This window comes from Dermochelys coriacea, chromosome 14, assembly GCF_009764565.3.
Source record: "Dermochelys coriacea isolate rDerCor1 chromosome 14, rDerCor1.pri.v4, whole genome shotgun sequence".
NCBI lineage: Eukaryota > Metazoa > Chordata > Testudines > Dermochelyidae > Dermochelys > Dermochelys coriacea.
This window is the reverse complement of record NC_050081.1, coordinates 13,044,845-13,072,689: the sequence shown is the minus strand read 5'-3', so window position 1 is coordinate 13,072,689 and position 27,845 is coordinate 13,044,845. Positions and strand designations below refer to the sequence as shown.

The window sequence follows — 27,845 nt, the reverse complement described above, 5'->3', positions numbered from 1 at the left end:
AAAATGACATCAACAAGTCATGGAAACTTGAGGCATTTATACTGCTGTATGATGCATAAATGTTCTGAAGTAAATAGTCTGAACTTCAATAAGGACAAATGCACAGTACTCCACTTAGGAAGGAGCAATCAGTTGCACACATACAAAAATCGGAAATGACTCCCTAGCAAGGAGTACTGCAGAAAGGGATCTGGAGGTCTCAAGCTAAATATGAGTCCACAGTGTAACAATGTGGCAAAAAAAAGCAAGTATCTTTCTGGGATGTATTAGCAGGCGTGTTGTAAACCAGATACAAGAAGTTTCAGAGTAGCAGCCGTGTTAGTCTGTATTCGCAAAAAAGAGACTAACAAATTTATTTGAGCATAAGCTTTCGTGAGCTGTAGCTCACTTCATCAGATGCATGTATCCAATGAAATGAGCTGTAGCTCACGAAAGCTTATGCTCAAATAAATTTGTTAGTCTCTAAGGTGCCACAAGTACTCCTTTTCTTTTTTGCAGACACAAGTAATTCTTCCACTCTACTCCACACTGATTAGGCCTCAACTGGAGTACTATGGACAAATTGGAGAAAGTCCAGAAAAGAGTAACAAAAATGATTAAAGGTCTAGGAAACATGACCTATCAAGGAAGATTGAAAAAAAATGGGGGGAGGAGGACATGATAATAGTTTTCAAGTACATAAAAGGTTGTTACAAGAAGGAGGGAGAGAAATTGTTACCTTTTACCTTTGAGGACAGGACAAGAAGCAATGGGCTTAATTTGCAGCAAGGGCAGTTAAGGTTGGGCATTAGGAAAAACTTCTTAACTTTCAGGGTAGTTAAGCACTGGAATAAATTGCCTAGGGAGGTTGTGAAATCTTAATAATTGGAGATTTTTAAGAGCAGGTGTAGACAAATACCTGTAAAGGATGGTCTAGATAATACTTAGTCCTGACTTGAGTGCAGGGTACTAAACTAGAAGACCTCTCAAGGTCCCTTCCAGTCCTATGATTCCATAAAGCACTTGAAACAGCTGTAGGAAACACAGCAGCTTGGCTGGTGGAGCCCAGGTGAATATGCATTTTCTGTAATATGTTTTATTAGCATTTTTCACAGATTATTAGAGGATGAAAAAAATCTCACAATCCCACTCACTGTACATTCTCTAACTCAGGAAATCCTTCAAGAGTTTTGACTGACGAGGTCCTCTGTGTGTTTCTTTGTAGTATGTGTACCACCAGCATCAGTGGTGTTAATTGTTTATACTTTGAGGGCCCTCTGCTGGCTGTGCAGCAGTAGATCTTAACACTGTTTCAGTCTAAATCAGCGGTTCTCAAACTTTTGTATTGGTGACCCCTTTCACATAGTAAGCATCTGAGTGTGATCCCCCACCCCTTATAAATTAAAAACACTTTTTAATATATTTAACACCATTATAAATGCTGGAGGCAAAGAGGGGTTTGGGTGGAGGCTGACAGCTCGTGACCCCCTACGTAATAACCACGTGATCCCCTGAGGGGTCCCAACCCCCAGTTTGAGAACCCCTGGTCTAAATCATAGAATTTTAGGATTACAAGGGACCCCAAGGGTCATCTAGTTTAGTGTTTCTCAATGACTGGTCCGTGGACTGGTGCCTCTCCATTTAGGAAGGCAGCAAGCTGGTCCCTAGTATCAACAAGGTTGAGAAACACTGATATATAGTCTAACCCCATGTCTCGAAAATCCTACAGTAGCAGAAGCTCTTGGAGTTTTGAGGATATTTTTTCTTGGTGCCAACTGGTGGATTTAAAAAAAATTTAAATCTGAAATAAATGTATCTCCAGATTATAACAATTTGAAGGTAGGTCAGATTTTGGGACTTAAGCAGGTTGAACAATTGCTCGTTAATTGTGATAATAATACTTTATTATAAATACATGAATGAGCGAAGCCTCACAATATGCTGGAGAAGCAAGCAAACATTATTATCCACTAATTATATATGAAGAAGTTGAGGCACAAAGAGGTTAAGTGAATTGCTTAAGGTCACATTTTGAGTCAGTGACAGAGCTGGAATTAGAATTCAGTAGCTCATGGTTCCCAGCCCAGTGCTAAGTTCAAGGACTTTGTTCATCTCTTATCATGTAGTTTTATCATGTATTTCAAGGAATTAATATTAGGTATACATTTCATTACTGGTAAAAACTTTTGGAAAAAAATGTACACGTTGATAAAAAATGGTTTATAATGAAAGATCCCAAAAATTTGGAATGATGAGCTCCAATCTGGACATATTATATTCATATATAGAAAAGGAGTACCGGTGGCACCTTAGAGACTAACAAATTTATTAGAGCATAAGCTTTCGTGAGCTACAGCTCACTTCATCGGATGCATTTGGTGGAAAAAACAGAGGAGAGATTTATATACACACACACAGAGAACATGAAACAATGGGTTTATCATACACACTGTAAGGAGAGTGATCACTTAAGATAAGCCATCACCAGCAGCAGGGGGGGGAAAGGAGGAAAACCTTTCATGGTGACAAGCAAGGTAGGCTAATTCCAGCAGTTAACAAGAATATCAGAGGAACAGTGGGGGGTGGGGTGGGAGGGAGAAATACCATGGGGAAATAGTTTTACTTTGTGTAATGACTCATCCATTCCCAGTCTCTATTCAAGCCTAAGTTAATTGTATCCAGTTTGCAAATTAATTCCAATTCAGCAGTCTCTCGTTGGAGTCTGTTTTTGAAGCTTTTTTGTTGAAGTATAGCCACTCTTAGGTCTGTGATCGAGTGACCAGAGAGATTGAAGTGTTCTCCAACTGGTTTTTGAATGTTATAATTCTTGACGTCTGATTTATGTCCATTCATTCTTTTACGTAGAGACTGTCCAGTTTGGCCAATGTACATGGCAGAGGGGCATTGCTGGCACATGATGGCATATATCACATTGGTAGATGCGCAGGTGAACGAGCCTCTGATAGTGTGGCTGATGTGATTAGGCCCTATGATGGTATCCCCTGAATAGATATGTGGACAGAGTTGGCAACGGGCTTTGTTGCAAGGATAGGTTCCTGGGTTAGTGGTTCTGTTGTGTGGTTGCTGGTGAGTATTTGCTTCAGTTTGGGGGGCTGTCTGTAAGCAAGGACTGGTCTGTCTCCCAAGATCTGTGAGAGTGATGGCTCGTCCTTCAGGATAGGTTGTAGATCCTTGATGATGCGTTGGAGAGGTTTTAGTTGGGGGCTGAAGATGATGGCTAGTGGCGTTCTGTTGTATTCTTTGCTGGGCCTGTCCTGTAGTAGGTGACTTCTGGGTACTCTTCTGGCTCTGTCAATCTGTTTCTTCACTTCAGCAGGTGGGTATTGTAGTTGTAGGAATGCATGATAGAGATCTTGTAGGTGTTTGTCTCTGTCTGAGGGGTTGGAGCAAATGCGGTTATATCGTAGCGCTTGGCTGTAGACAATGGATCGAGTGGTATGATCTGGATGAAAGCTAGAGGCATGTAGGTAGGAATAGCGGTCAGTAGGTTTCCGATATAGGGTGGTGGTTATGTGACCATCGCTTATTAGCACCATAGTGTCCAGGAAGTGGATCTGTTGTGTGGACTGGTCCAGGCTGAGGTTGATGGTGGGATGGAAATTGTTGATATCATGGTGGAATTCCTCGAGAGCTTCTTTTCCATGGGTCCAGATGATGAAGATGTCATCAATGTAGCGCAAGTAGAGTAGGGGCATTAGGGGACGAGAGCTGAGGAAGCGTTGTTCTAAGTCAGCCATAAAAATGTTGGCATACTGTGGGGCCATGCGGGTACCCATCGCAGTGCCGCTGATTTGAAGGTATACATTGTCACCAAATGTGAAATAGTTATGGGTCAGGACAAAGTCACAAAGTTCAGCCACCAGGTTAGCCGTGACAGTATCGGGGATACTGTTCCTGACGGCTCGTAGTCCATCTTTGTGTGGAATGTTGGTGTAGAGGGCTTCTACATCCATAGTGGCTAGGATGGTGTTTTTAGGAAGATCACCAATGGACTGTAGTTTCCTCAGGAAATCGGTGGTGTCTCGAAGATAGCTGGGAGTGCTGGTAACGAAGGGCCTGAGGAGGGAGTCTACATAGCCAGACAATCCTGCTGTCAGGGTGCCAATGCCTGAGATGATGAGGCGTCCAGGATTTCCAGGTTTATGGATCTTGGGTAGCAGATAGAATACCCCAGGTCGGGGCTCCAGGGGTGTGTCTGTGCGGATTTGTTCTTGTGCTTTTTCAGGGAGTTTCCTGTTTACAGCAAATGCTGTAGTTTCTTTTGGTAACTCTCAGTGGGATCAGAGGGTAATGGCTTGTAGAAAGTGGTGTTGGAGAGCTGCCTAGTAGCCTCTTGTTCATACTCCGACCTATTCATGATGACGACAGCACCTCCTTTGTCAGCCTTTTTGATTATGATGTCAGAGTTGTTTCTGAGGCTGTGGATGGCACTGTGTTCTGCATGGCTGAGGTTATGGGGTAAGCGATGCTGCTTTTCCACAATTTCAGCTCGTGCACGTCGGCGGAAGCAGTCTATGTAGAAGTCCAGGCTGCTGTTTCGACCTTCAGGAGGAGTCCACCCTGAGTCCTTCTTTTTGTAGTGTTGGTAGGAAGGTCTCTGTGGGTTAATATGTTGGTCAGAGGTGTGTTGGAAATATTCCTTGAGTCTGAGACGTCGAAAATAGGATTCCAGGTCACTATACTATTTTAACATTAGAGACAGAAACAGAGAAACTTAGATTTGAAAAAGTGTTAGATACTCCATATTCCACAATTTTCATCAGCTATTTCAAGATTGTTTTGGAGAATGCCACCACAGAAATTTTCGGTGGATTGTTATGAACTACTGGCTTTCTCTAAGTTTTAATGCTATAATGAACTGTATCACCTGAACTAATATTACTGTTTATATTGCTAAGGTTACTAAGTCTATCAAATTAGCAAATACTATTTCAAAAAATGCAAGAGCTAATCAGGTAGTGAAGATCTAACTAATAGCTATTCCATTAATTTCCACTGGAGAGCAGCGGAGGCTCATACTGTATTTTCATTTGGCCTGGTCCTGAACAATTACTGTACTTAAGACTTGTGTGTTGCACTGTGTATTTAGATACATCAGATCAGCGGGGTTGCATAGATGTAGGTCTAGTTATGACAAGAAGTAGATCCAAGCTACAAGGTGTGTACTCAGACTGGAACTTTCCCAATATTTAGAGTTGTACAGATGTAGGTTTTTAGCTCAGACCACTGTAAAGTAGGGGTCAGAGTCACAAACTTAGGATCCAGACCTGAATTCTCCAAAAAATTGAGGGGAGGTGTTCATTTCAAGGGCTTTGAGTCAGGCCTGTCTCATAAAATTTCAGCCATTTCTGGTGTCAGTGGTTCCCAAACTTGTTCCGCTGCTTGTGCAGGGAAAGCCCCTGGCGGGCCGGGCCGCTTTGTTTACCTGCCGCGTCCGCAGTGGTCGTGGTTCGCTGCGCCAGGCCAATGGGAGCTGCTGGAAGTGGCATGGGCCAAGGGACGTACTGGCCGCCGCTTATGTTAGAGACGGTAATTTTCCCGGCATCCCCACTGCAAATAAATTGTGGAAAATCAGAGGTTCGTGGGCATAAAAATATTTCATTGGACTTAAATTTTACGTAAAAGGAAAGAAGAGAGCATATATCAGGAAATGAGATATGGGTTAAAGGTCAGATGAAAAAAAGGATCAAGGGCATCCACAGGAAAATAAAAAGGTACTAGAAACAAAAATCCAATTAGTGGATTAAAGGTAAAAGGCCAAGGTATAAATAAAACGGTTCTAAGAAAGGATAGTGAAAGGATCAGAACAGGATGAGGTCAGGAGCTAATACTATGTAATTGGGAAGGGAGATTACAAAAGGAGTATATAAAAGAATGAAGTGAAATGAGAGATAAATATACAAGAGAGGAAGGCCTAAACATGAAGGGATAGACCTGCAGAACCTTACCACTTTATTTCACCATTTCCAGAGAGTAGTTTTCAGTGGTTCACAGTCAAGCTAGAAGGGATCAATTCTGGGTCCAGTTCTGTTCAATATCTTCATTGATAATTTAGATAATGGCATAGAGTGTATATTTAGTTTGCAGACAATACCAAGATGGGAGGGAGTACAGGTGCTTTGGAGGATAGAATTAAAATTCAAAAATGATCTGGACAAACTGGAGAAATGCTCTAAAATAAACGGAATGAAATTCAATAAGGACAAATGCAAAGTACTCCACTTAGGAAGGAACAATGAGTTGCACACATACAAAATTGGAAATGACTGCCTAGCAAGGAGTACTGCAGAAAGGGATCTGGGGGTCACAAGCTAAATATAGGTCACAAGATAACTATGAGTCAACAGTGTACTGTTGCCAAAAAAAAGCAAGCATCATTCCTTGACGTATTAGCAGGAGTGTTGTAAGCAACACACAAGAAGAAATTGTTCCACTTACTCCACGCTGATTAGGCCCCAACTGGAGTACTGTGGACAAATTGGAGAAAGTCCAGAAAAGAGTAACAAAAATTATTAAAGGCCTAGGAAACATGACCTATAAGGGAAGATTGAAAAAAATTGAGTTTGCTTAGTCTGGAGAAGACTGAGGGTGGGGACATGATAACAATTTTCAAGTATATGAAAGGTTGTTACAAGGAGGAGGGAGAAAAATTGTTACCTTTAATTTCTGAGGATAGGACAAGAAGCAATGGGTTTAAATTGCAGCAAGGGCGGTTGAGGTTGGGCATTATGAGAAACTTCCTAACTCTCAGGGTAACCACTGGAATAAATTGACTAGGGAGGTTGTGGAATCTCAGTCACTGGAGATTTTTAAGAGCAAGTTAGACAAACCGCTGTGCGGGATGGTCTAGATAATACTTAGTCCTGTCATGAGTGAAGGGAACTGGATGAGATGACCTCTCAAGGTCCCTTCCAGGCCTACGATTCTATGATTATTCCAACATGGGGAGCTACTACCATGATGTGCTTTATACTTGTATACTTAATAGTGTGCACAGAATCGCAGAAATGCTTAATGTGGCATTATTAATGGACTAAAGAGAAATGTTATGATGTGAGCTTAAAAAGAATGGGAAGAGATATAAAGACAGGTGGGGAACAATGAAGAAAAAATTAATCCCACTCATGTCAGAATCATGAAGAGGAGGCTTGGGATGGAGAAGACAGAATGGCTATGAGGTCAGGGGTGGTAGTTGCTGGAAATGCAAAGAAACTTGGAAAACTTTTTTTAACTCGATTTGGAGATAGGTAGAAAGCTAAAGAATGTAATGTTTCAGAGTAGCAGCCGTGTTAGTCTGTAATCCCAAAAAGAAAAGGAGTACTTGTGGCACCTTAGAGACTAACAAATTTATTTGAGCATAAGCTTTCGTGAGCTACAGCTCAAAAAAATTTGTTAGTCTCTAAGGTGCCACAAGTACTCCTTTTCTTTTTTTAAAGAATGTAATGAGGTGGTATGATCTCTGCCTGCTTCCTAGAATGGCACAACAATGGCTTGGCCAAACCACTGTGGACCCTTGACGTTAAAAAATTAGGGGGAAAGACTATGAAAAAGAGGGAGTGTGTATTTAGGATTGGCTGTTCAGATTTCCTATATACTAATTCTAATTAACTGGTGGGAGGGCCCCCCACAACCCAGTTGTCACATAGGCATGTCCAGGCATGTGATATCTGTGTTGTACCATTTTCTCCATATTTATACATTTTATTAAAGCTAATGTTAAAAAAATTATATAATACATAAGTTAAGAAAAGAGTGTCTGTACATCTGGATATACTACTTAGATTATCCACAACGACAAAGTTTGTTTTTAAAGTCATAAGATACATATAGTGCATAATCAGCAATAACCCAAATTTAGGTGAATGAATTTAAGAATACAGTTTAGATGTTTAGCATCCATGCATTCAGATACATTACTCATGAAAAACGTTATACAGAGAGTTGGTGGCAAAAAGCAAAATATATCAAAGAGTGAAGATTGTCCCTCAGTAATTGAGAATTTAGGATAGGCAGGACACTTTCATTGTGGCTTTTTGCTGTTGTTTTAATGCTTCCAAACTGACATAAACGGAGTTGAAAAGACACCCTTGCTCGGGAGTAAGAGCGCTCACATGGGAGTGGTGGGGGTGGCACTACACCAGTATTTGTTAGTCTCTAAGGTGCCACAAGTACTCCTTTTCTTTTTACACCAGGATGTCTATAATCTGTAAAAAGAAAAGGAGTACTTGTGGCACCTTAGAGACTAACAAATTTATTAGAGCATAAGCTTTCGTGAGCTACAGCTCACTTCATCGGATGCATTTGGTGGAAAAAACAGAGGGGAGATTTATATACACACACAGAGAACATGAAACAATGGGTTTATCATACACACTGTAAGGGGAGTGATCACTTAAGATAAGCCATCACCAACAGCAGGGGGGGAAGGAGGAAAACCTTTCATGGTGACAAGCAGGTAGGCTAATTTGGCTTATCTTAAGTGATCACTCCCCTTACAGTGTGTATGATAAACCCATTGTTTCATGTTCTCTGTGTGTGTATATAAATCTCCCCTCTGTTTTTTCCACCAAATGCATCCGATGAAGTGAGCTGTAGCTCACGAAAGCTTATGCTCTAATAAATTTGCTAGTCTCTAAGGTGCCACAAGTACTCCTTTTCTTTTTGCGAATACAGACTAACACGGCTGCTACTCTGAAACCTATAATCTGTAACACTTCCCCCTGTAGACACAACTGCGTGTGTATGACTGGCGGAGCACAGGTCGGTCTAGGTTGACTAGGCAGAAAGTGTGAAAAATCGGGACGGGATGGGGAGCAATAGGCGCCTGTATAAGAAAAAGGCCCATATAGGGCTGTCCCTATAAAATCGGGACATCTGAGATCACCCTAGGGCGGTGACCGCACCCGCTTTGCACCCACTGCGCTTGGTTACAGGGGCGAAGTCTCCTTTGAAACCGTACCAAGGGCTACACGTTTACACCCCGACCCGTGTCTCCCCTGCTGGGAATCCCTGGGGCTGCCCCGCGGCCCCTGCTGGGAAAGCGCCCAGAGCAGCCCCTGGCCGCGCGCCAAGGAGGGGCCGCCGGCCCCGCCCTTCCCTTCCCCGTCCCGCTCCTCCCTGCCATAGAGATGGAGATGCGCAGCAAGAGCGCCGCCCACTTCCCGGCGCCGTTAGGACTCGACGGGACTGGAGTCGCTCTGCTCCCTCCTTAATCTTGCGTCCCGCAGTGTCGGGCTGGAGCGTCGCCTCAGCCCTCCCCGATGGCGTGTCCGCGCCCCGGGAGAAGCGTCCCCGTGGGGTGTGGGGAGGAACACGGGCCCCTCGCGGCTGCCGACCCGGCTCCGGCCCGCCATGCGCTGGGGCAGCGGGGGCGTGTTTAGAGCTGGGTGGTCGCGAGGCTGGGGGCGGCGTTACGGCAGCTACCCGCCGACCCGCAGCAGCGTCCGGGACTGCACGAGGCTGGTGAGAGGGGCGCGCGCTGCGAGGGATGATTGAAGCGGTATGGGAGGGGCGCGCGCTGCGAGGGATGATTGAAGCGGTATGGGAGGGGCGCGCGCTGCGAGGGATGATTGAAGGGGTATGGGAGAGGGGCGCGCAGAGGGGGCTGTGTGGGTCCAGGGCAGCTGCAGTTATGAATTATCCAAGTGACGCAAGCAGGGGACAGGAGTTGTAATTAGATGCCTGCCTGTTTGTCTGAGGGCTGCCATCGGTCCAGGGCTATTGGCAGGGGGAGCATTATTATTAGGTGTTGAATTGCCTTTTTAATTTGAACCCTCTTAGCTCGTTCACAACTGCTCTGGAATGACTAGCTTGTTGTTTCTCAAATGGTTCAGTCTGTGCTATGCTTATAGAAAGCACCATACTTTTAATGTTTATATTCTTAGAGATTAGTTTTTAATGTCTGAAAAATGCTTAATTTTGGTTTTTAAAATGTTGACTATTGTAAACTACAGTGACTGTGTAGCTACTAGAAAAGGAGTACTTGTGGCACCTTAGAGACTAACAAATTTATTAGAGCATAAGCTTTCATGAGCTACAGCTCACTTCATCGGATGCATTAGCTACTGTAGTAGTCAGCTTGTGCCTCTAAAAATGACTCATTGGCTACTCCAGTATGACTTTCATACCTTCCATTCATCACACACATTCTTAGCATACTTCATTACACAACACTGGCTGGCTGTAGATAACTATAGATCAAAGTGATACACCTGGTCTTAGGTTAGCCTCTTTTGTCTTAAATTGCAGGTAGCATCCTATCAGTATGCACCTTGGAATACACTGACCTGCAATACAATCTGTATTTATCGCTTAATATAAAAGCTTTTCATCCTTCGTATGGACTAAATGCTCTCCTCAATATTTATAGGGCTATTATGTTACATTTATTTTTGTAGCACTTTTTGGATATTCTTTGACTTATTAGTTCAGTGCACATAAGCACAATAAGGTTGTGGAAGATTGTTGCCTTCTGGTCCTGGAATACAGAGTCCCTTTTTCTCCTCTTGTAGGATGATGGCATCCATTTGTGAGCGTACTTTCATTGCTGTCAAGCCTGACGGAGTCCAGCGGGGACTAGTGGGAGAAATCATCAAGAGATTTGAACAGAAGGGTTTCAAACTGGTGGCCATGAAATTCATGCAAGTGAGTTTCCCTCATTTCTATATTTCTCCTTTATGTTTGAAATGACATCTTTTAGCAGGCTAGTGTACTCCACTCAGTGAAAAATTTATTGTAATTTTTAAAATGAAATCTTAACAGAAATATCAAATGTCATATTTTGTGTCTGGACATTTTTGGAGACTTTCCAACATCCAGCTGTAGCTAAATGCTTTTGAGAGTTTGAGCAACCTAATTTTAGTCCAAAGGGAATATTCTTATAGATGCCATTTACACTTAATAGGCATCTATTGATCATCTACAGCAAAAAGAGGTTTCTTCTCAAAAGTAGTTAGATATTGATGAAACAATCTTGCTGAGTTAAATTGTGTACTGAAATAATTTTAAATTCATATAAACCAAGCAACACATCTAGCCAGTTGCTGTAATCACTTATTTTTAAGGAGCATGTCTGTTTAAGGATTAATAGTGCTCTGTGGTTAATCTCTTGTGATTTAAAGATACTCTTAAGTTCTTAGCGTAAACTGCTTTTTTTGTGTGTGTGCAGGCCTCTGAAGACCTTCTAAAAGAACACTACATTGATCTGAAAGATCGGCCATTCTACGCTGGTTTGGTTAAATATATGCACTCTGGACCTGTTGTAGCTATGGTAAGCTTTTAAAAATAAAACCTGCTTAAGAAGAACTAAGCAGTTGATGTATCTTTTGTTCATAACTTCATTTGTGTTACATATTGAAAATGACACTAAGAACTTGAAATTAAATACTTAAAAAAATTGATTAAATGTAGTTACAGGTACAACATGTTTCCCTTTAATTTGTGGTTTTACAAGTAAATCTTTCTTTTTTAAAAAAAGCTCTCTTTTCCCCTTTGCAATGTGCTGGGGCGGGTAAACAATGGGAAACTGACAGTGCTGTCAAATACACAAAATAAGCAAACCGGAAAAAAGAACAGTGAAACATTCAATCTTTCAAGTAAAGAAATCATGTGTGTTAGATGTTGATTGTAACAAATGATTGCTACAAGTGTGACTTTTTTTTTTTTTTTTTTTGGTAAAGAGAGTGTATACCTCTAAAATATTTGAGATACCTATGAAGCTTTATGTGTTTAGGAAATTTTGTAATGGTCTGCTTACCTGTTTGTTATACTTAAAGCTATTCAGTACCCTCTCGCTTTGGCTAGCAGTCAGTGAATGACCAGAGCTTGTCGGAGACAGTTTCACTCCAATCCTTCTATGCCTTGCCCATAGATTCTTTGAAAAATGGGACTTAGCAATTGTACCATGATGGGATCAAGTTTGGATAATATTGCCAACTTTTACTGTGTTAGTTACAGTTTGGATTCCGTAATCTTAATAGATTTTATTTTTAAGGTGTGGGAAGGTCTTAATGTGGTGAAGACTGGCAGAGTAATGCTGGGGGAAACTAATCCAGCAGATTCAAAACCTGGCACCATACGTGGTGACTTCTGTGTTCAAGTTGGCAGGTATGTTCTGAAACTGTCTTATCAAAACTAAAGCAGTTTTTAATCATACGCATACTGACCTACTTAGTTAATTGACTTATGATGAAGTTTGGTAATGTGAACACTATATCCAGTTGAAACTGTTGGAAGAATTCAAGCAGCAGAATGTAAATGTTGGAATTTGATCAACCTTATAGTAAGGACATATAGACAAGACCTGAAATACTTTCTACAGAACCTCCATTTTTTCTTGGAGGTATCCCATTTGAGTACTGACAGAATCCTACTTATTTTATGAAAACTAATAAGCTCTCTGCATGATTACTTGCCTCCTGGTCCCTTTCTATAAGACTGTCCTGGTAAACAAGAATATGCCATTTTGTAACATGTATTTTCTAATACTAAATTAGAATGAATGTTAGCTAATAACAGTTGGTACCAAAAGCTGCTAACTGCTGAAAAACCTGTAAGGACATTCAGGCCCTGATTCTACAAACTGATTATACATGGAAAAATCCCCATTAACTTCATCCAGATGCAGGGGTCCACTAGACAGTGTAGAACTGGAGTCAAAGGATGTAAATAGAGATGTGGCTTTCCTTCTCCTTCCCCCATGATCAAACTGATGAGAGAAGAAGCTTGTGTTGCATATTTACGTGTACATTTTATTAATACTTGTAGTCATAGTAACCAGAGAGGTTTTTCTAAAAAGCAAATTCTTGTGCTTTTAATTCTATAATTATTAATGACCTTTCTTTATCTTCTCTTAGGAACATCATTCATGGCAGTGATTCTGCAGAAAGTGCTGAGACAGAGATCAACCTGTGGTTCGCTCCTGAGGAGTTGGTTGAATACACAAGCTGTGTTCATCAGTGGATTTAAGAGCTAGTCTGCTATGGCAGCGCTTTTACGTGGCCTGTGTAATCGGGGCAGAGTGCTGGGAGAGAGCTCCCAGCACTCTAAAAAAACCACTTCCACGAGAGGCTTAGCTACCAGCACTGGTACAGTCTACACTGGCGCTTTACAGCACTGAAACTTGCTGCGCTCAGGGGGGTGTTTTTTCACACCCGAGTGAGAAAGTTGCAGCGCTGTAAAGTGCCAGTGTAGACAAGCCCTCAGAGTAAAACCTGGTCTGTGACTTTTAACATCCACTCATTTCAATGATTATGAACCCAGAAACAGTTCCTATTGCCATTATCCTTTAGTTATTTCAAGGCACTTCTGTATAAACTGGTGGAAATCTCTCTCTCTCTCTCTAATTCGCAAAAAGAAAAAGGAGTACTTGTGGCACCTTAGAGACTAACAAATTTATTTGAGCATAAGCTTTTGTGAGCTACAGCTCACTTCATCGGATCCGATGAAGTGAGCTGTAGCTCACGAAAGCTTATGCTCAAATAAATTTGTTAGTCTCTAAGGTGCCACAAGTACTCCTTTTTCTTTTTGCGAATACAGAGTAATACGGCTGCTACTCTGAAACATCTCTAATTTGTGTTGTGAATATTACATGTAACCAGTGTTAACAACTGCTGCTCTAATTAAAAAGCTATTGAATTATTAATTGGGAAGCTTTCTAACTCTCTGTGTGTAGACAAGAGAAGAGGATTACAATAGGGGAAAGGATCTTTAATTAATGACTAAACACAAAGCATAAACTTTCATGAAATGCTCTGTAACCCCCCGAGAATAACTTGGTATATAGTACACATCAGCACACAGTCTAAAATGGCTTAGTGGCGTTAAAATCTGTTGTCAAACTTTATTAAACCACTAGGTCATACATGTTGCTCTGTAAATAGCAAATATGTAAATCCATAATATCCCTAAAATACAGGAATTAAAGAATGATACAGAAGTAAGGTTAGCAAAAAATAATTTAAAAAACTGTGATAAACAGCAATGGGAAAAATTCAGTTTTTTTTCTCTCCAGAAAAGCAGTGCAGTTATACATAGACTACAGCTTCACTTTTTGAAAATAAGGGTTTTAACTAGATTGCTACTTTAAACTCATCATTTTCCACCTTAGGATCAGTCATTTATGTAGCATTTTAAGGCAGGATTAGCATGGCAGCTTTTTAAAATGGCCTTTTATGAGAAAAGAAGATTGATGTGGAAGGGCTGCTCAGTAAGCTGTACCTCTTGTCACTTCAGTGTAGCATTCTGTTTGACATTAGTAAGCATATCAGCACTGCATTATATCTCCATGCAAACAACTGATGACAGCTCAGGTATATTCTTTCCTTAATTGCTTGAATGGTAAAGTAAACTGCTTGGATAAGCTTTTTCAAAAGTGACTTTGGAACTCAGGAGCCTAAGTTTCAGTAGTAGTCAACGTGCTTCTTAAAACTTTACCCATTGTATTTATACTTATTCATATGACAGTTTTTCTGTAATATTAAACAGGTCCCAGTAGTGCAGTTTAGTTCTAGCCACAAACCTTTCAGCGTCCTGCAGAGTTGCTATGGCTGTATTCAATGTCCAACTGTTGTATTCAGCTCAGGAGCCAGAAATGGTATCTGGCTGAAGAGTGGACACAGCAATAAATGACAGGTTTCAGAGTAGCAGCCGTGTTAGTCTGTATTCGCAAAAAGAAAAGGAGTACTTGTGGCACCTTAGAGACTAACAAATTTATTAGAGCATAAGCTTTCGTGAGCTACATCCGATGAAGTGAGCTGTAGCTCACGAAAGCTTATGCTCTAATAAATTTGTTAGTCTCTAAGGTGCCACAAGCAATAAATGAGTAGCATATTTATTCAATTGTAATAGGATGTTAGTTAAAAAGCAAAACACAACAATAATTATCTGAACACCCTAACATTGCAAATTACCATTAGAAACAAAATTTCCTCTTGTGTTTTGCTAATAACTTGTTGACATCACTCATTCCTAAAACAAAACCTGCACATAAACATTTGCCTTTGATTAAGCAATAGAAATTTAGTAGAATTTCATGTCCAATACCCAAGCATGATGAAAGCATTAAACCCATTTTTTAAAATGATGCTGGCAATTTAAATCTATTCAGAAAATCAGTATTTTTAGAAAAAACTTAATTTTTCTTTAAAAAGTGGACCAATGTACTTCAGCACAGTCTCTGATCAGAATGCTCCTTTGACTGTAATAGATACTTCTACATCACGCTATTTAGATCTGCCTTTTAAAATATTTGATAGCAGTAAAGTGAGTGTTGGAAAAACTCAGCGAAATGATGAGTAGTCTTGCTATAGCCTTATCTCCAAAACTGTACTCTTCCAGAGTCTGTGGCTGTGGGGTGCGAGAGGGAAGGGTAGTGTGAGAGTCAGTCTTCTGGTTTTGAGAAGGAAGAGAGAAATGGTTATTTTCACCGGGAGGTACCAGAAGAAAGTAGAGCCTTGCTCCAACTTGCTAGTCCATTATCATATATGAGCAATAGGAAGAAGTGGCTGAATTAAGTATGCTGCACATACTCCAACAGAGAAGCAGTTCTTTGTAATTGGGCTACATCTGTGTACTTGGAAAATCATAGCGAAAATCAACTGAATATTAATGGTGAATGTATTAGATGGACCATTTTGTGATCTGTTAGCTACATCTTTCAGTTCACATTACTGTTTCTTTAGCTCATGATAGCATGTACAATGTTAAAAAAATGTGAAAAGCATCACATCTTGTTTCTTTCCTTTCTTTGTTACCTATTAATCTCTTCATGATCATGGGCACAGTCATCTTCACTAAGCACAGTGGATATGAGACTACGTAAAAGACTCATTTTCTAAAAATGGCTTAACAGACACTTTGTCCTTTCTGTTTAAATAGATGCACTTAGGCCAGGGATTTTTACACAATTTTTATTCCAGTAGCCCAAGCCTCGCAAGTCTAAGACAGCTGACCCAAGCCAGCCATGCCGTCACTTGCTGTGGGTCTTTTATTGCAGTGTAGATGTATCCTAAGAGTACCTTCTCCCAGCCCCCAAGAAGAGCTCTGTGCGTCTCAAAAGCTTGTCTCTTTCACCAACAGAAGTTGGTCTCAATAAAAGATATTACCACACGTATCTTACACTCTTCCTGACAGCTAACACTTCTCACCACTTTTACCTTAATACAGTCTAAGTTCATATCCATTTCCAAATCTGTCTGTGACTATGGTTGAGGTTCTTTGTACCATTAATTGTGGTTCATGTTTAGAAGTAATCCAATTATGTGATCTAGAGGAAACTCATTTCAAACCCTGTTGTACGTCCACCAGATTAGGAGACAAAATCATTGTGGTAATCACTGAAGTGTATGTGAAATACTTGTTAAAGAGGTAATCCTGAAGGAATTGAGTGTTGCTAGTAGTGATTAATGGCTACCTTGTCACTTATGCATCACATTAAACTGAGACTAGCTCGTGCACCTGCAAACCAATAAACTTTTTTGATGTTTCTGGTGCATTATTACACTAAAAAATTAACTAGAAACAAATAGTTAAATTGCATTTTCAGATCAAGATTTGTATTTTATCGTTAGGGTGTAGGTCAAACATAATTTTGTTCAAAAAGGACAAATTCCATTCAGAAATTTCCATGGAAGATGGGAAATTTAGTGTCATGTTTAACAAAATGTATAATTGTAAATAATCCATAATTTATTTACCAGGATGGGCAATATCAGAAAGACAAAGTTAAGTGTGTCTTGAACCACTTCCCTGAACCCACGATGCTCCAAAAATAATTGTTTTTTGGTAGGGGGAAGAATCATATCCAAACTTTCAGATTAGTCCTTAGCTTAATAATGAGTTTAACCAAAATCCCACATCCAAATATTTCTGAAAAGTTCAGTTCCAGGTTTGGATCTAAACTCTGCAGCTCAGGTCCATCTCTAAAACATGACGTGTTCAAATAGGACCCAATCCACCACCTCCCCTACCCGCCAGTGAGAGAGTATTTCTATTAACTTGAATAGGAGTTGACTCAGGCCCATGAAGAACAGCCCCAAACACAGCACTCTGCCTGCATATCTGCTTTGCTCAAGATTTAACTCCTTGTACTCTTATATTTGATATAGTTTTTGCTTATCAGCTTAAGCAGCAAGATCAACAGAAGTCTGCATGAACATTTAGTGAAATCAGAGTGGATATTTTTTTAAATTCAGCAAAGACTTCCCTATTATCTTCCTTATGGCTATAACAAGTGATTGTGTACTCAAAATAAATGTAAAAGAAAAATAGTGTTACACTGATGCCACAATGTGAATAAAAAAGGAAAATGAAGAGACAGAAAAAACAAGATTACAAATTTGAATAGCAAATTGGCTTAAGGAGCACAACAGGGAAAACAAATCAGCAGACACTGCAAAACACAAATGGGTGAATAATGAGTAATAAAATGTTTTGCACTTTGAATGCATCATATGACTTCAAAGTGTTTTACAAACAACAAATAAATAAACAACACTGTACTTATGGCACTTTTCATTCAAAGATCTCAAAGCACTGTTCAAAATGTAGGGACGTATCATTACCTCCATTTTATCAATGTGGAAAATGAGGCAGAAGTTAAGTGACTTGCATGAAGTCACACAGTAAATCAGAGGCAAATGATGAAGAAAACCTTAGAGTCTTGATCCTCACTAGACCACACTCCTAAACTATGTAATCTATGCCAATGTAGTTCAATGTAATATATTAAGACACAGAAATATGCATATTATAAAATACGGTAAACTCTGTGGAGGGATACAAATGATCAGATTATACAGGTAAACTGAGACAGGAAGGGTTCCCAGAATTTAGTTGAGAATTCAAGGAGAGATCGGATACATCCAGAGAAGGGAACGTTGTCAAAGGGTTTTGAATTGCCTTCCAGCGTCTATAGACAGAAATGAACGAGAAGGGGAGATCAGTGAAGACCAGGTTCTTCTGGAGAAATGGAATACTTGCCACATCTGAGGTGACTGAATTAGCATTTCCAAGTTCATAGTTTAGTAACTGGATTAAGCACATATTTAGATTAGACAGAAATCCGGATTAATCTTGAAAGCAACTAAATATAAACCGATTAAATACTGTAAGTTTATGCAGTATTACAACTGTAATTGGTTAGAGTAAATCTAGGGGTAGAAATGGTGTTTTCTATGTGTTGTAATTATTAAAAATATTTGAAATTATTAATATTAATGAGGGAAACCACAAAACACTAATTTAATTATAAATTCTTTTATTAAATGCAAAGGCTAAATTATACATTAAACATGCCTAAAAAGGCTTAAACAATAAGCAATTTACTACAGCCACAGAGAAACAAAACATTTATAAACGTGATCAATATACTTACAAACTAGCTAAACCCGGAGATGCTTACACCCATATTGGTCAGCTCCAACGTGGTCAGGCAGATATTAAAAATGAACTTTTAAGAATTTATCTATTTTCTTCCCAAGGCCTTTCCTTCCTGCCTTCTTGCTGTTCAACAGTTTTCCCATTGCATCTGGGTTCACATAGGCTTTAACACCTGAGTGTGGGTTGGGGAAGGGCCATGGTGGCTCATTTTAAGCAGTTACCCCCTATATGTCAGGGGCCTTCTTTTTAGAAACTTCCATTTCTCTCATTAGTTATTCTTTGAACCAGACATCTTCCCTACTTTATTCCTTCTAACCTTATCACTTCTTATTTTCAAGGCTTTCCTTTTACTGGCTAGTTAGGGCCTCTGTTGACTTTACAACACATACATTGCTCCTTAACCAAACTTAAATTTACTTTATTGCTTTAAATTTTATACTTATTCTACACTGTCTGTACAGAGCCCAGCAAGAATAACAGTAATTAATAAACTGCAACCTACTGCTAGGTCTATTGGTCTAATCACAGCTGTAGGAACTAGGACCTGATGAGTTCTAGTCCTGGTTCTTACACTTTTCACTATTCTTACTTTTAAACTGCAACTATAGCTTCATTCTCCTATGTGATAACAAAAGAATCTGGACCAGTCCTATCCCTGGCCTCTGGGCACTTGACATTACCTCTTTGTGGATGATGTAATTTCGAGCAATTGTAAGATGCAGTGCTTCTGACAGTGCAATTTGGAAGAAGCAGCTTCACTAAAACAGTGGCAGAAATCAACCATCTCAAAACAAAAGGTGTTAAGAATGCAGGACTGAAATTTCAAGACAAATGTCTATTGTTAAAAGATTGTGCTGGGATAACTGAACAGCCTTTAAACATTTGAAGGTTTGTTGTTGTGAAATCAGATCTTACTGTGGTTCACAGCCATAGCCAGCTCAAGTGCTAGCCTTAGAGAAAGGCATAAGTGACCTCCCAAGCTGAGACCCTCCCTTGTAAGGTTGCTTCATTGTCTGTCCAGGAAAATGTGATTACCATAGGTTTCAGAGTAGCAGCCATGTTAGTCTGTATCTGCAAAAAGAAAAGGAGCACTTGTGGCACCTTAGAGACTAACAAATTTATTTGAGCATAAGCTTTTGTGAGCTACAGCTCACTTCATCGGATGCATGCAGTGGAAAATACAGTGGGGAGATTTTATATACCCAGAAAACATGAAACAATGAGTATTACCATACACACAGTAATGAGAGTGATCAGGTAAGGTAAGCTATTACCAGCAGGAGAGGAAAAAAAACAAAAACAACAACCTTTTGTCATGATAATCAAGGTGGGCCATTTCCAGCAGTTGACAAGAACATGTGAGGAACAGTGGTGGGGGGGAATAAACATGGGGAAATAGTTTTACTTTGTGTAATGACACATCCACTCCCAGTCTTTATTCAAGCCTAATGTAATGGTGTCCAGTTTTCAAATTAATTCCAATTCAGCAGTCTCTTGTTGGAGTATTTTTGAAGTTTTTTTGTTGAAGAATTGCAACTTTTAGACCTGTAATCGAGTGGCCAGAGAGATTGAAGTGTTCTCCGACTGGTTTTTGAATGTTATAATTCTTGACGTCTGATTTGTGTCCATTTGTTCTTTTACGTAGAGACTGTCCAGTTTGGCCAATGTACATGGCAGAGGGGCACTGCTGGCACATGATGGCATTGGTAGATGCGCAGGTGAACGAGCCTCTGATAGTGTGGCTGATGTGATTAGGCCCTATGATGGTGTCTCCTGAATAGATATGTGGACACAGTTGGCAACGGGCTTTGTTGCAAGGATAGGTTCTTGGGTTAGTTTTTGTTGTGTGGCGTGTGGTTGCTGGTGAGTATTTGCTTCAGGTTGGGGGGGCTGTCTGTAAGCAAGGACTAGCCTGTCTCCCAAGATCTGTGAAAGTGATGGGTCATCCTTCAGGATAGGTTGTAGATCCTTGATGATGCACGGGAGAGCTTTTATTTGGGGGCTGAAGGTGATGGCTAGTGGCGTTCTGTTATTTTCTTTATTGGGCCTGTCCTGTAGTAGGTAACTTCTGGGTACTCTTCTGGCTCTGTCAATCTGTTTCTTCACTTCAGCAGGTGGGGACTGTAGTTGTAAGAACACTTGATAGAGATCTGTAGGTGTTTGTCTCTGTCTGAGGGGTCGGAGAAAATGCAGTTGTATTGTAGAGCTTGGCTGTAGACAATGGATTGCATGGTGTCATCTGGATGAAAGCTGGAGGCATATAGGTAAGTATAGCAGTCAGTAGGTTTCCGGTATAGAGTGGTGTTTATGTGACCATCACTTATTAGCACTGTAGTGTCCAGGAAGTGGATCTCTTGAGTGGACTGGTCCAGGCTGAGGTTGATGGTGGGATGGAAATTGTTGAAATCATGGTGGAATTCCTCAAGGGCTTCTTTTCCCTGGGTCCAGATGATGAAGATGTCATCAATGTAGCGCAAGTAGCGTAGGGGCATTAGGGGACGAGAGCTGAGGAAGCGTTGTTCTAAGTCAGCCATAAAAATGTTGGCATACTGTAGGGCCATGCGGGTACCCATAGCAGTGCCGCTGATTTGAAGGTGTACATTGTCCCCAAATGTGAAACAGTTATGGGTGAGGACAAAGTCACGAAGTTCAGCCACCAGGTTTGCCATGACATCATCGGGGATATTGTTCCTGACGGCTTGTGGTCCATCTTTGTGTGGAATGTTGGTGTAGAGGGCTTCTACATCCATAGTGGCCAGGATGGTGTTTTCAGGAAGATCACCAATGGACTGTAGTTTCCTCAGGAAGTCAGTGGTGTCTCAAAGAGTGCTGCTAGCGTAGGGCCTGACGAGGGAGTCTACGTAGCCAGACAATCCTGCTGTCAGGGTGCCAATGCCTGAGATGATGGGGCATCCAGGATTTCCAGGTTTATGGATCTCGAGTAGCAGATACAATACCCCTGCTTGGGGTTCTAGGGGTGTGTCTGTGCAGATTTGTTCTTGTGCTTTTTCAGGGAGTTTCTTGAGCAAATGCTGTAGCTTCTTTTGGTAACCTTCAGTGGGATCAGAGGGTAATGGCTTGTAGAAAGTGGTGTTGGAGAGCTGCCTAGCAGCCTCTGGTTCATATTCCGACCTATTCATGATGACGACAGCACCTCCTTTGTCAGCCTTTTTGATTATGATGTCAGAGTTGTTTCTGAGGCTGTGGATGGCATTGCGTTCTCCACAGCTGAGGTTATGGGGCAAGTGATGCTGCTTTTCCACAGTTTCAGCCTGTGCACGTCGGCGGAAGCACTCTATGTAAAAGTGAAGGAGTACTTGTGGCACCTTAGAGACTAACAAATTTATTAGAGCATAAGCTTTCGTGAGCTACAGCTCACTTCATCGGATGCATTGCATGGAAATGCATCCGATGAAGTGAGCTGTAGCTCACGAAAGCTTATGCTCTAATAAATTTGTTAGTCTCTAAGGTGCCACAAGTACTCCTTTTCTTTTTGCGAATACAGACTAACACGGCTGCTACTCTGAAACCTATGTAAAAGTGCAGTCTGTTGTTTCGACCTTCAGGAGGAGTCCACCCAGAATCCTTCTTTTTGTAGTGTTGGTAAGAAGATCTCTGTGGGTTAGTATGCTGTTCAGAGGTGTGTTGGAAATATTCCTTGAGTCGGAGACATTGAAAATAGGATTCTAGGTCACCAGAGAACAATATCATGTTCATGGGGGTGGAGCGGCAGAAGGAGAGGCCCCGAGATAGGACAGATTCTTCTGCTGGGCTAAGAGTATGGTTGGACAGATTAACAATATTGCTGGGTGGGTTACGGGAACCACTGTTGTGGCCCCTTGTGGCATGCAGTAGTTTAGATAGCTTAGTGTCCTTTTTCTTTTGTAGAAAAGCAAAGTGCGTGTTGTAAATGGCTTTGTCTAGTTTTTGTAAAGTCCACAATCACTATGTGTAGAGTTTCTAGCCAGGCTTTTAGGGTAATGGGGCTATCCCATGCCTGCCTTGTTTCTAGTTCCCCTTCACCCTGCTCCTAGCACCCTTTGTCCTGAGTCTGGCCTCTATCCATCACCCCCTTGGTTTGGTTCTTGTCCCCTCCGGTCAAAGCCTCAGCCCCACGGCCCCACCCCCTTGAGCAGCTGCCAGCCCCCCCAGCCCGCTTCCCCTCCGCCCCTAGTTTAGCCACGACCTTACCCCCTTCGGCCTGGGGTCTCTCTCATCCCCCTTAGCCAGGCGTTTTGGGAGCAGCAGGGTTGTGCTCCGTCGCCAGGCGGGGGGCGGCCCCCACAGCTGCTGGGGGGGGGGGGCAGGTTTCTGTGAAGCCCCAGACCTGCAGGCCTCGCTGGGCATGAGGGCGGGCTCTAAAGGCGCCATGTTCCGCAGGGAGGAAGGCCAGCCCCTCTCCGCCGACGGGGGGTTCCGGCTCCACCCGACCTCGCTCCTCCTCTTTCGCGGTGGAGGCTGAGGCGCAGGCCGGTGTGCAGCTCGGCCGCGGCGTTAGCAGCTCCAGGGAGGTGAGGCCGGGGCTGCGGGGGAAGGAGGCTGAGCCCAGACCTGGAGGGGAGGCGACGCCCCTTGAGCCGGGGCCTGGGCTGCGCGCCAGAGCGGGGCCATCGGAGCAGGGAGCCCGGCGGGGGGCTGAGCGGCCGCCCTTGGGCCGGCTCGCCGGGCCCCCGCTGCGGTGAAGAGGAACGGAGCGGCCGACACGTGGGAAGAAGAGCCGGGGGATCCCAGCTACCACGTGGCCCCTGGGCGGGGGGCGAGAAGGGGAGGGCGCGTCAGTGGCGGTCTGGCTTGTTAAGGCGGGGGGGGGGGCACTGCGGTAAGGACTAAGGGGGCATGGGCGGGAGTGAATGGGGGCCAGGGAGAAGGGGCCAGCAGGGGCTAGCGGGTGGATCGCGCACGTGTCTGGAATCAGAGTCCCGGTAAGTGGCCTCCCTGGGCACTGCCGACCTGGAGGCCACTCCCTGGGCGATTGCAGTCCCCTTCCCGGGCAGGTCTGTTAATCGGGACCCGAGTGCGGCAAAGCTGGCTCCAGCTGCGCTGTCGCCGCCCTTCTCTCACCGCTGCCCGTTTCCTTTCACAGGATAATGGCTTCTAATAGCGAACGCACTTTCATTGCCATCAAGCCTGATGGAGTCCAGAGGGGCCTGGTGGGAGAAATCATCAAACGGTTTGAACAGAAGGGCTTCCGCCTGGTGGCCATGAAATTCATGCATGTAAGGTTCCCCCCCCCCCCTTTTTGTTGTGAGGCTTAATTAGTGTTCCCACAGCTCCCCGCAATTCTTTGCGATATAAGTCCATTTGTTATTAGGATACGTGGCTTTTCTTTCTTTCTTTCTTTCTTTCTTTCTCTTATTTTTACTTGCAAATCCTAGCCCTCAAGATGAACGATACAGAAGCTTCATTCTCCCGCATTGTTTTTCCCGCATCAAGGAGTTGGCAAAGTGAAAACCTGTAGTCCAGTCCTCGCAAGAGTTGACCTGCTTATTGTACCTTTTTTTTCAGATATAAGTACACATACCAGGCCAGATTTTCCCACACATCCATGAAGTGGATGAATGTAACTGAACAGAACAGAAAATGTGAAAGAATTGTATTAATTTAGGCTCTGTCTGGTGTAGCTTCCTTTCATATGTGTCTTGTCATATCAAACCATAACTACACTGGGTCTCTTCTATTTCTTGTGAAACAGAAGGTTGTAGTCATGGTTTGATATGACTAGAGACAACTGAAAGGAAGGTACACCAGACTTGGCCTAAATTAATACAACCTAATGTTAAGTAAGCAAAAATGACCATGACTGGAAGGTTACATCAGGAAATGCAATCTTCCAGATGTCTCGTATTCATACTTATTTTCCACAGCCATAAACTAATATAAAGAAGAAATCATAGTTTAACAAAGAGCTCAAGGTATTGAACATGCCTCAATGTAAATTCTTTATTAAAGTCAATAAAGAAAATTAGACAAAACTTGTTCTGAGTTGTTCTGCATGTAAAATACAGAATGAATGTAATTAGCTTGCAGAAGCAAACTTCTTGCTGTTGATATTTATTTCATGACTGATATGAAGCCATCTCATCATTGATGTTGTAATGGGGTGCTGCTTCTTTTTAAATTTTATTTTTTTTTTTAAACGTTGCTCTCAAAATCTCTCATTCAACTTTTCTTTAAAGGCTTCCGAAAACCTTCTAAAACAACATTACATTGACCTGAAAGATCGGCCATTCTACCCTGGTTTAGTTAAATACATGAATTCTGGACCTGTTGTGGCCATGGTGAGAAGCATTTTATTTACTTAAATATATATTGTGCAGGACATGGCTAGGTATCTTTCTTCTAATTATGTAAACTACTTTTTTAATTGTTAGCATCTGTGGACATTTTACAGCTTTAAAAACAATTTCTTTTTAAATTACACTCTCCCAATATATAAAATAAAGTGGTAAAAGAAAACAAAACAATTTCCACAACATCCAGTGCTGCCCAGAGCACTTCTGAATGGCGGTCTACACACCTGCATTAGTAGAGCTGCGCTGGAAGTGGTGCAGTAGTAAGAAATTTGAAGAAAACTGCTAGTTTATATGTCAATAGTTGTATAGCAGATGAAACAACTGAAGAATACCCCTGGTGGTGTTTATAAAATAGCTATGAAATTTTTATGTAACAGTCTGTTTACAAAACTTGACTTGAAAAGCCTTCCCCACTTCCCATGAGTAGAACATGATGACTTCATTGTGATTACCTGCCATTCATAGTGATTTCTGGATTATAGGGAAACAGGAGGGCTGTATAGAGTCCTGAAATTTGCCTAGCAGGTGAAGTAGTAACTGGTTGAGATTTCCAAGGCAGCCCAGGGGATTTAAACACTTCAGATAACTTTACAATTAGACTACTTTGAAAGTCTCTACCTTAATTCTTAAACAGTTATGTGAACCGATATAACGGTGTGTGTGTTTGAGTTTTCACTGTTTTGTGCCTAATTAGCTCCAGGGAGTCTGAACTATTTAAAGATGCTAATTGCAGGCCACTTCATTAGAGGTTTTCAAGTGGCATCTATGTGAGAGCCACTCAGGAGTGGAAATAAAGTATTCTTCTCTCCGTAAGCTTCTGTTAACTAGATTGGTGTTAACAAGAAGTGTGTCCATTGTTCTTTAGGCCAGACCTTCTTCTCTTGAAAATCTCACTTCTTTCAGATATGTTCTGATAACCAGTAGCCATTCTGATGCTGTCTAATATCATGCCTTATCACAGTGAAAGATAACCAGTGAAACAAATGTAACTTACAAATAATTGTAACCTTTTATTTTATAATTTTCTCTTGTTCCTTGTCTTCCCTTTAGCAATTTAATTTATACAGGTGAATCTTCTGTGATGCCTTGAATGGGTATGGAATAATGTATGTATTTTTTATTTGTAGGTTTGGGAAGGTCTCAATGTGGTTAAAACTGGCAGAGTTATGCTGGGAGAGACTAATCCTGCAGACTCTAAACCTGGTACAATCCGTGGTGACTTCTGCATTCAAGTGGGAAGGTTGGTGCTGAAATTATTATAAAATTGACTTTTCTAAATATTTTTCCACAGTTACAAGATAAGTATATTTACTGCTTTCATTGTAAGCATCATTTGAATAAAAAACTCAAACAAAAATCTTTTAAGAGCAGAAATTGTGCATAGTCAGCAGATAGCTTTCAGGGAAAGACATGAATGGGTATGTTTTCACCTATGCATATACATTATGTATAGAGAAAATAAATCCATGATACATCAAGCTATTTTAATGTGGCTGCACTGTTTCCTTTTTAGTGATCCAGTTTGGCATAGGATGAACTTCATGTTGCCTTCTGGAAAGCTTAGGTACTTAGACATAAGAATCCTAGTCTGAAGTGGAGTTTGGATTGTGTCCTACAAATTAATGAGAAGGTTACTTGTACAGTTAAAAACCCAAGATGCTTTGTATATCAGAACTAGATGAAAAATGATAATCAGGTCACGGTGGTGCTGTTAATAGTTTGTTGTGTTTAGTAGAACTTTCTGTTAGGTCCCGATTCTATTCGGAGAGAGAGCGTGAGTGTGAATTTAAGAGCTTTACCACAAGCTCTAGTTTTTCTGCAGTAGATGAATCTCCAGCTCTTCTGTCCATATGGACAAGTTACTAACAGTTGCTAAAGCTATTGAAACCTTATTTGAAATTTTGATTGGCTTTCTTCACAGGAACATCATTCATGGCAGTGACTCGGTAGAAAGTGCTCAGAAAGAGATCAAGCTGTGGTTTCAGCCCACAGAGCTTGTTGATTTCAAAGCTTGTGCTCATGACTGGATCTATGAGTAAAACGAAATCTCTCTAATGAATTGTGCCTTCTGAACACAGCATCTCATTCCAGCAGCTATTGACCTGGGAGCAACTATTATGATTACCTTTTACATAGTGCTGTAAAGTTGATCAAATAAATAGGTTATGGAAACTTTCTACGTAGTCTGTATTCACTGGAAAAATATACTTAAGTATGCATGGAGTAGTACAACTTTGCTTGTGGGGACAAAATGAAATCCACGTTCAGGAAACTTCTCTGAAAACTTGTTCAAAACGAAACCAAATAACTTACTGTACATCTGTTATGGTGCTGAAAACGTATGTGTCAGCTGCCCACATAAATTTTTCTCATCGCAACCTGAGACGACTCTGAGTCTTCCTTCAGCCTGCCCCTTTGCTCCCCAGCTTTTGCAGTTTGTTGGCTACAGTGAAAGCAGAGGGTGAAGGAAGCACATTAGTTCTCTCTCATGGTATCTACTGATACTTAAAAGCACATATCCTTGCTTATATTAGTTTTACACAAGCTGAGGCACCAGTCAGAAAAATCATTACACTTTTGCCCTGTTTGTCAGTCTGTGTAAACCTGTGTGTAGCATTACTATAGTCTATGCTCTACATTATAGAACTACCACTTCATGAGTGCTTTAAGACAATATTTTAAATTAGACCTCCAAAGACTAAAATAATTCAGTTAATAAACTGATGCTCTATTAGAGGACGTAAAGTGAATACGTAGCATGTGGTAACCAGACTCGTGTGGACATCTGATTGTAATGGCGATTTTTGAAACTAATAGCACATACCTGTTGTGCAGCAAATAATGAGAATAGGATTGAATCTTGACCCATACATTGCATCTGTTTGTAATCTAGTGATGGGGTAAACAACTCAGGAGCTTAACATGAGCTTTCTGAAAGATCTTAATCAATAGTACTAGCAGGCAGGATCAGATACCCTTATCAGAATGGCTAAGGCATGAATTCCCTGCAGTGAGAAGCTGAACCATTACAGCACCATGCTGGCAAAATTACATACAAGACACTGATTTGAAAAGCTCCCAAACTCAGGTATAGAGTGGGTGACAGAAAATTTGCTTGGAGTATCTCATATGGATTGAACAGTTTCTACAGGGGTGATCATACTTATAAGAAAA

The 27,845-nt window shown here is 41.4% G+C and overlaps 2 protein-coding genes and 1 long non-coding RNA gene across 4 annotated transcripts; 2 read left to right on the top strand and 1 right to left on the bottom strand.

The window, feature by feature from the left end:
- Positions 1 to 7,687: 7,687 nt before the first annotated feature.
- Positions 7,688 to 9,138, bottom strand: LOC122456728. Its single transcript, XR_006275749.1, has 2 exons — positions 8,699 to 9,138; positions 7,688 to 8,152 (listed from the first exon to the last, which is right to left on the bottom strand). It is a non-coding gene; the product is annotated as an uncharacterized LOC122456728 (long non-coding RNA).
- Positions 9,122 to 13,328, top strand: LOC119842715 (nucleoside diphosphate kinase A). Of its 2 annotated transcripts, none has more exons than XM_038371159.2 (5): positions 9,122 to 9,462; positions 10,512 to 10,644; positions 11,168 to 11,269; positions 11,993 to 12,105; positions 12,855 to 13,328. In XM_038371159.2, the coding sequence occupies exons 2-5, from the start codon at positions 10,513 to 10,515 to the stop codon at positions 12,964 to 12,966; spliced, it is 459 nt and encodes a 152-aa protein (XP_038227087.1). In that variant the 5' UTR covers positions 9,122 to 9,462; position 10,512; the 3' UTR covers positions 12,967 to 13,328. The 2 variants fall into 2 exon arrangements, with proteins under 2 accessions (XP_038227087.1, XP_038227085.1); XM_038371157.2 differs by lacking the exon at positions 9,122 to 9,462 and adding an exon at positions 9,478 to 9,499.
- A 9,366-nt stretch (positions 13,329 to 22,694) lies between these two features.
- On the top strand, positions 22,695 to 26,845 carry LOC119842713 (nucleoside diphosphate kinase). The gene is made up of 5 exons (XM_038371156.2): positions 22,695 to 22,889; positions 23,462 to 23,594; positions 24,555 to 24,656; positions 25,799 to 25,911; positions 26,593 to 26,845. The coding sequence occupies exons 2-5, from the start codon at positions 23,466 to 23,468 to the stop codon at positions 26,708 to 26,710; spliced, it is 462 nt and encodes a 153-aa protein (XP_038227084.1). The 5' UTR covers positions 22,695 to 22,889; positions 23,462 to 23,465; the 3' UTR covers positions 26,711 to 26,845.
- The last annotated feature ends 1,000 nt before the right edge of the window (positions 26,846 to 27,845 follow it).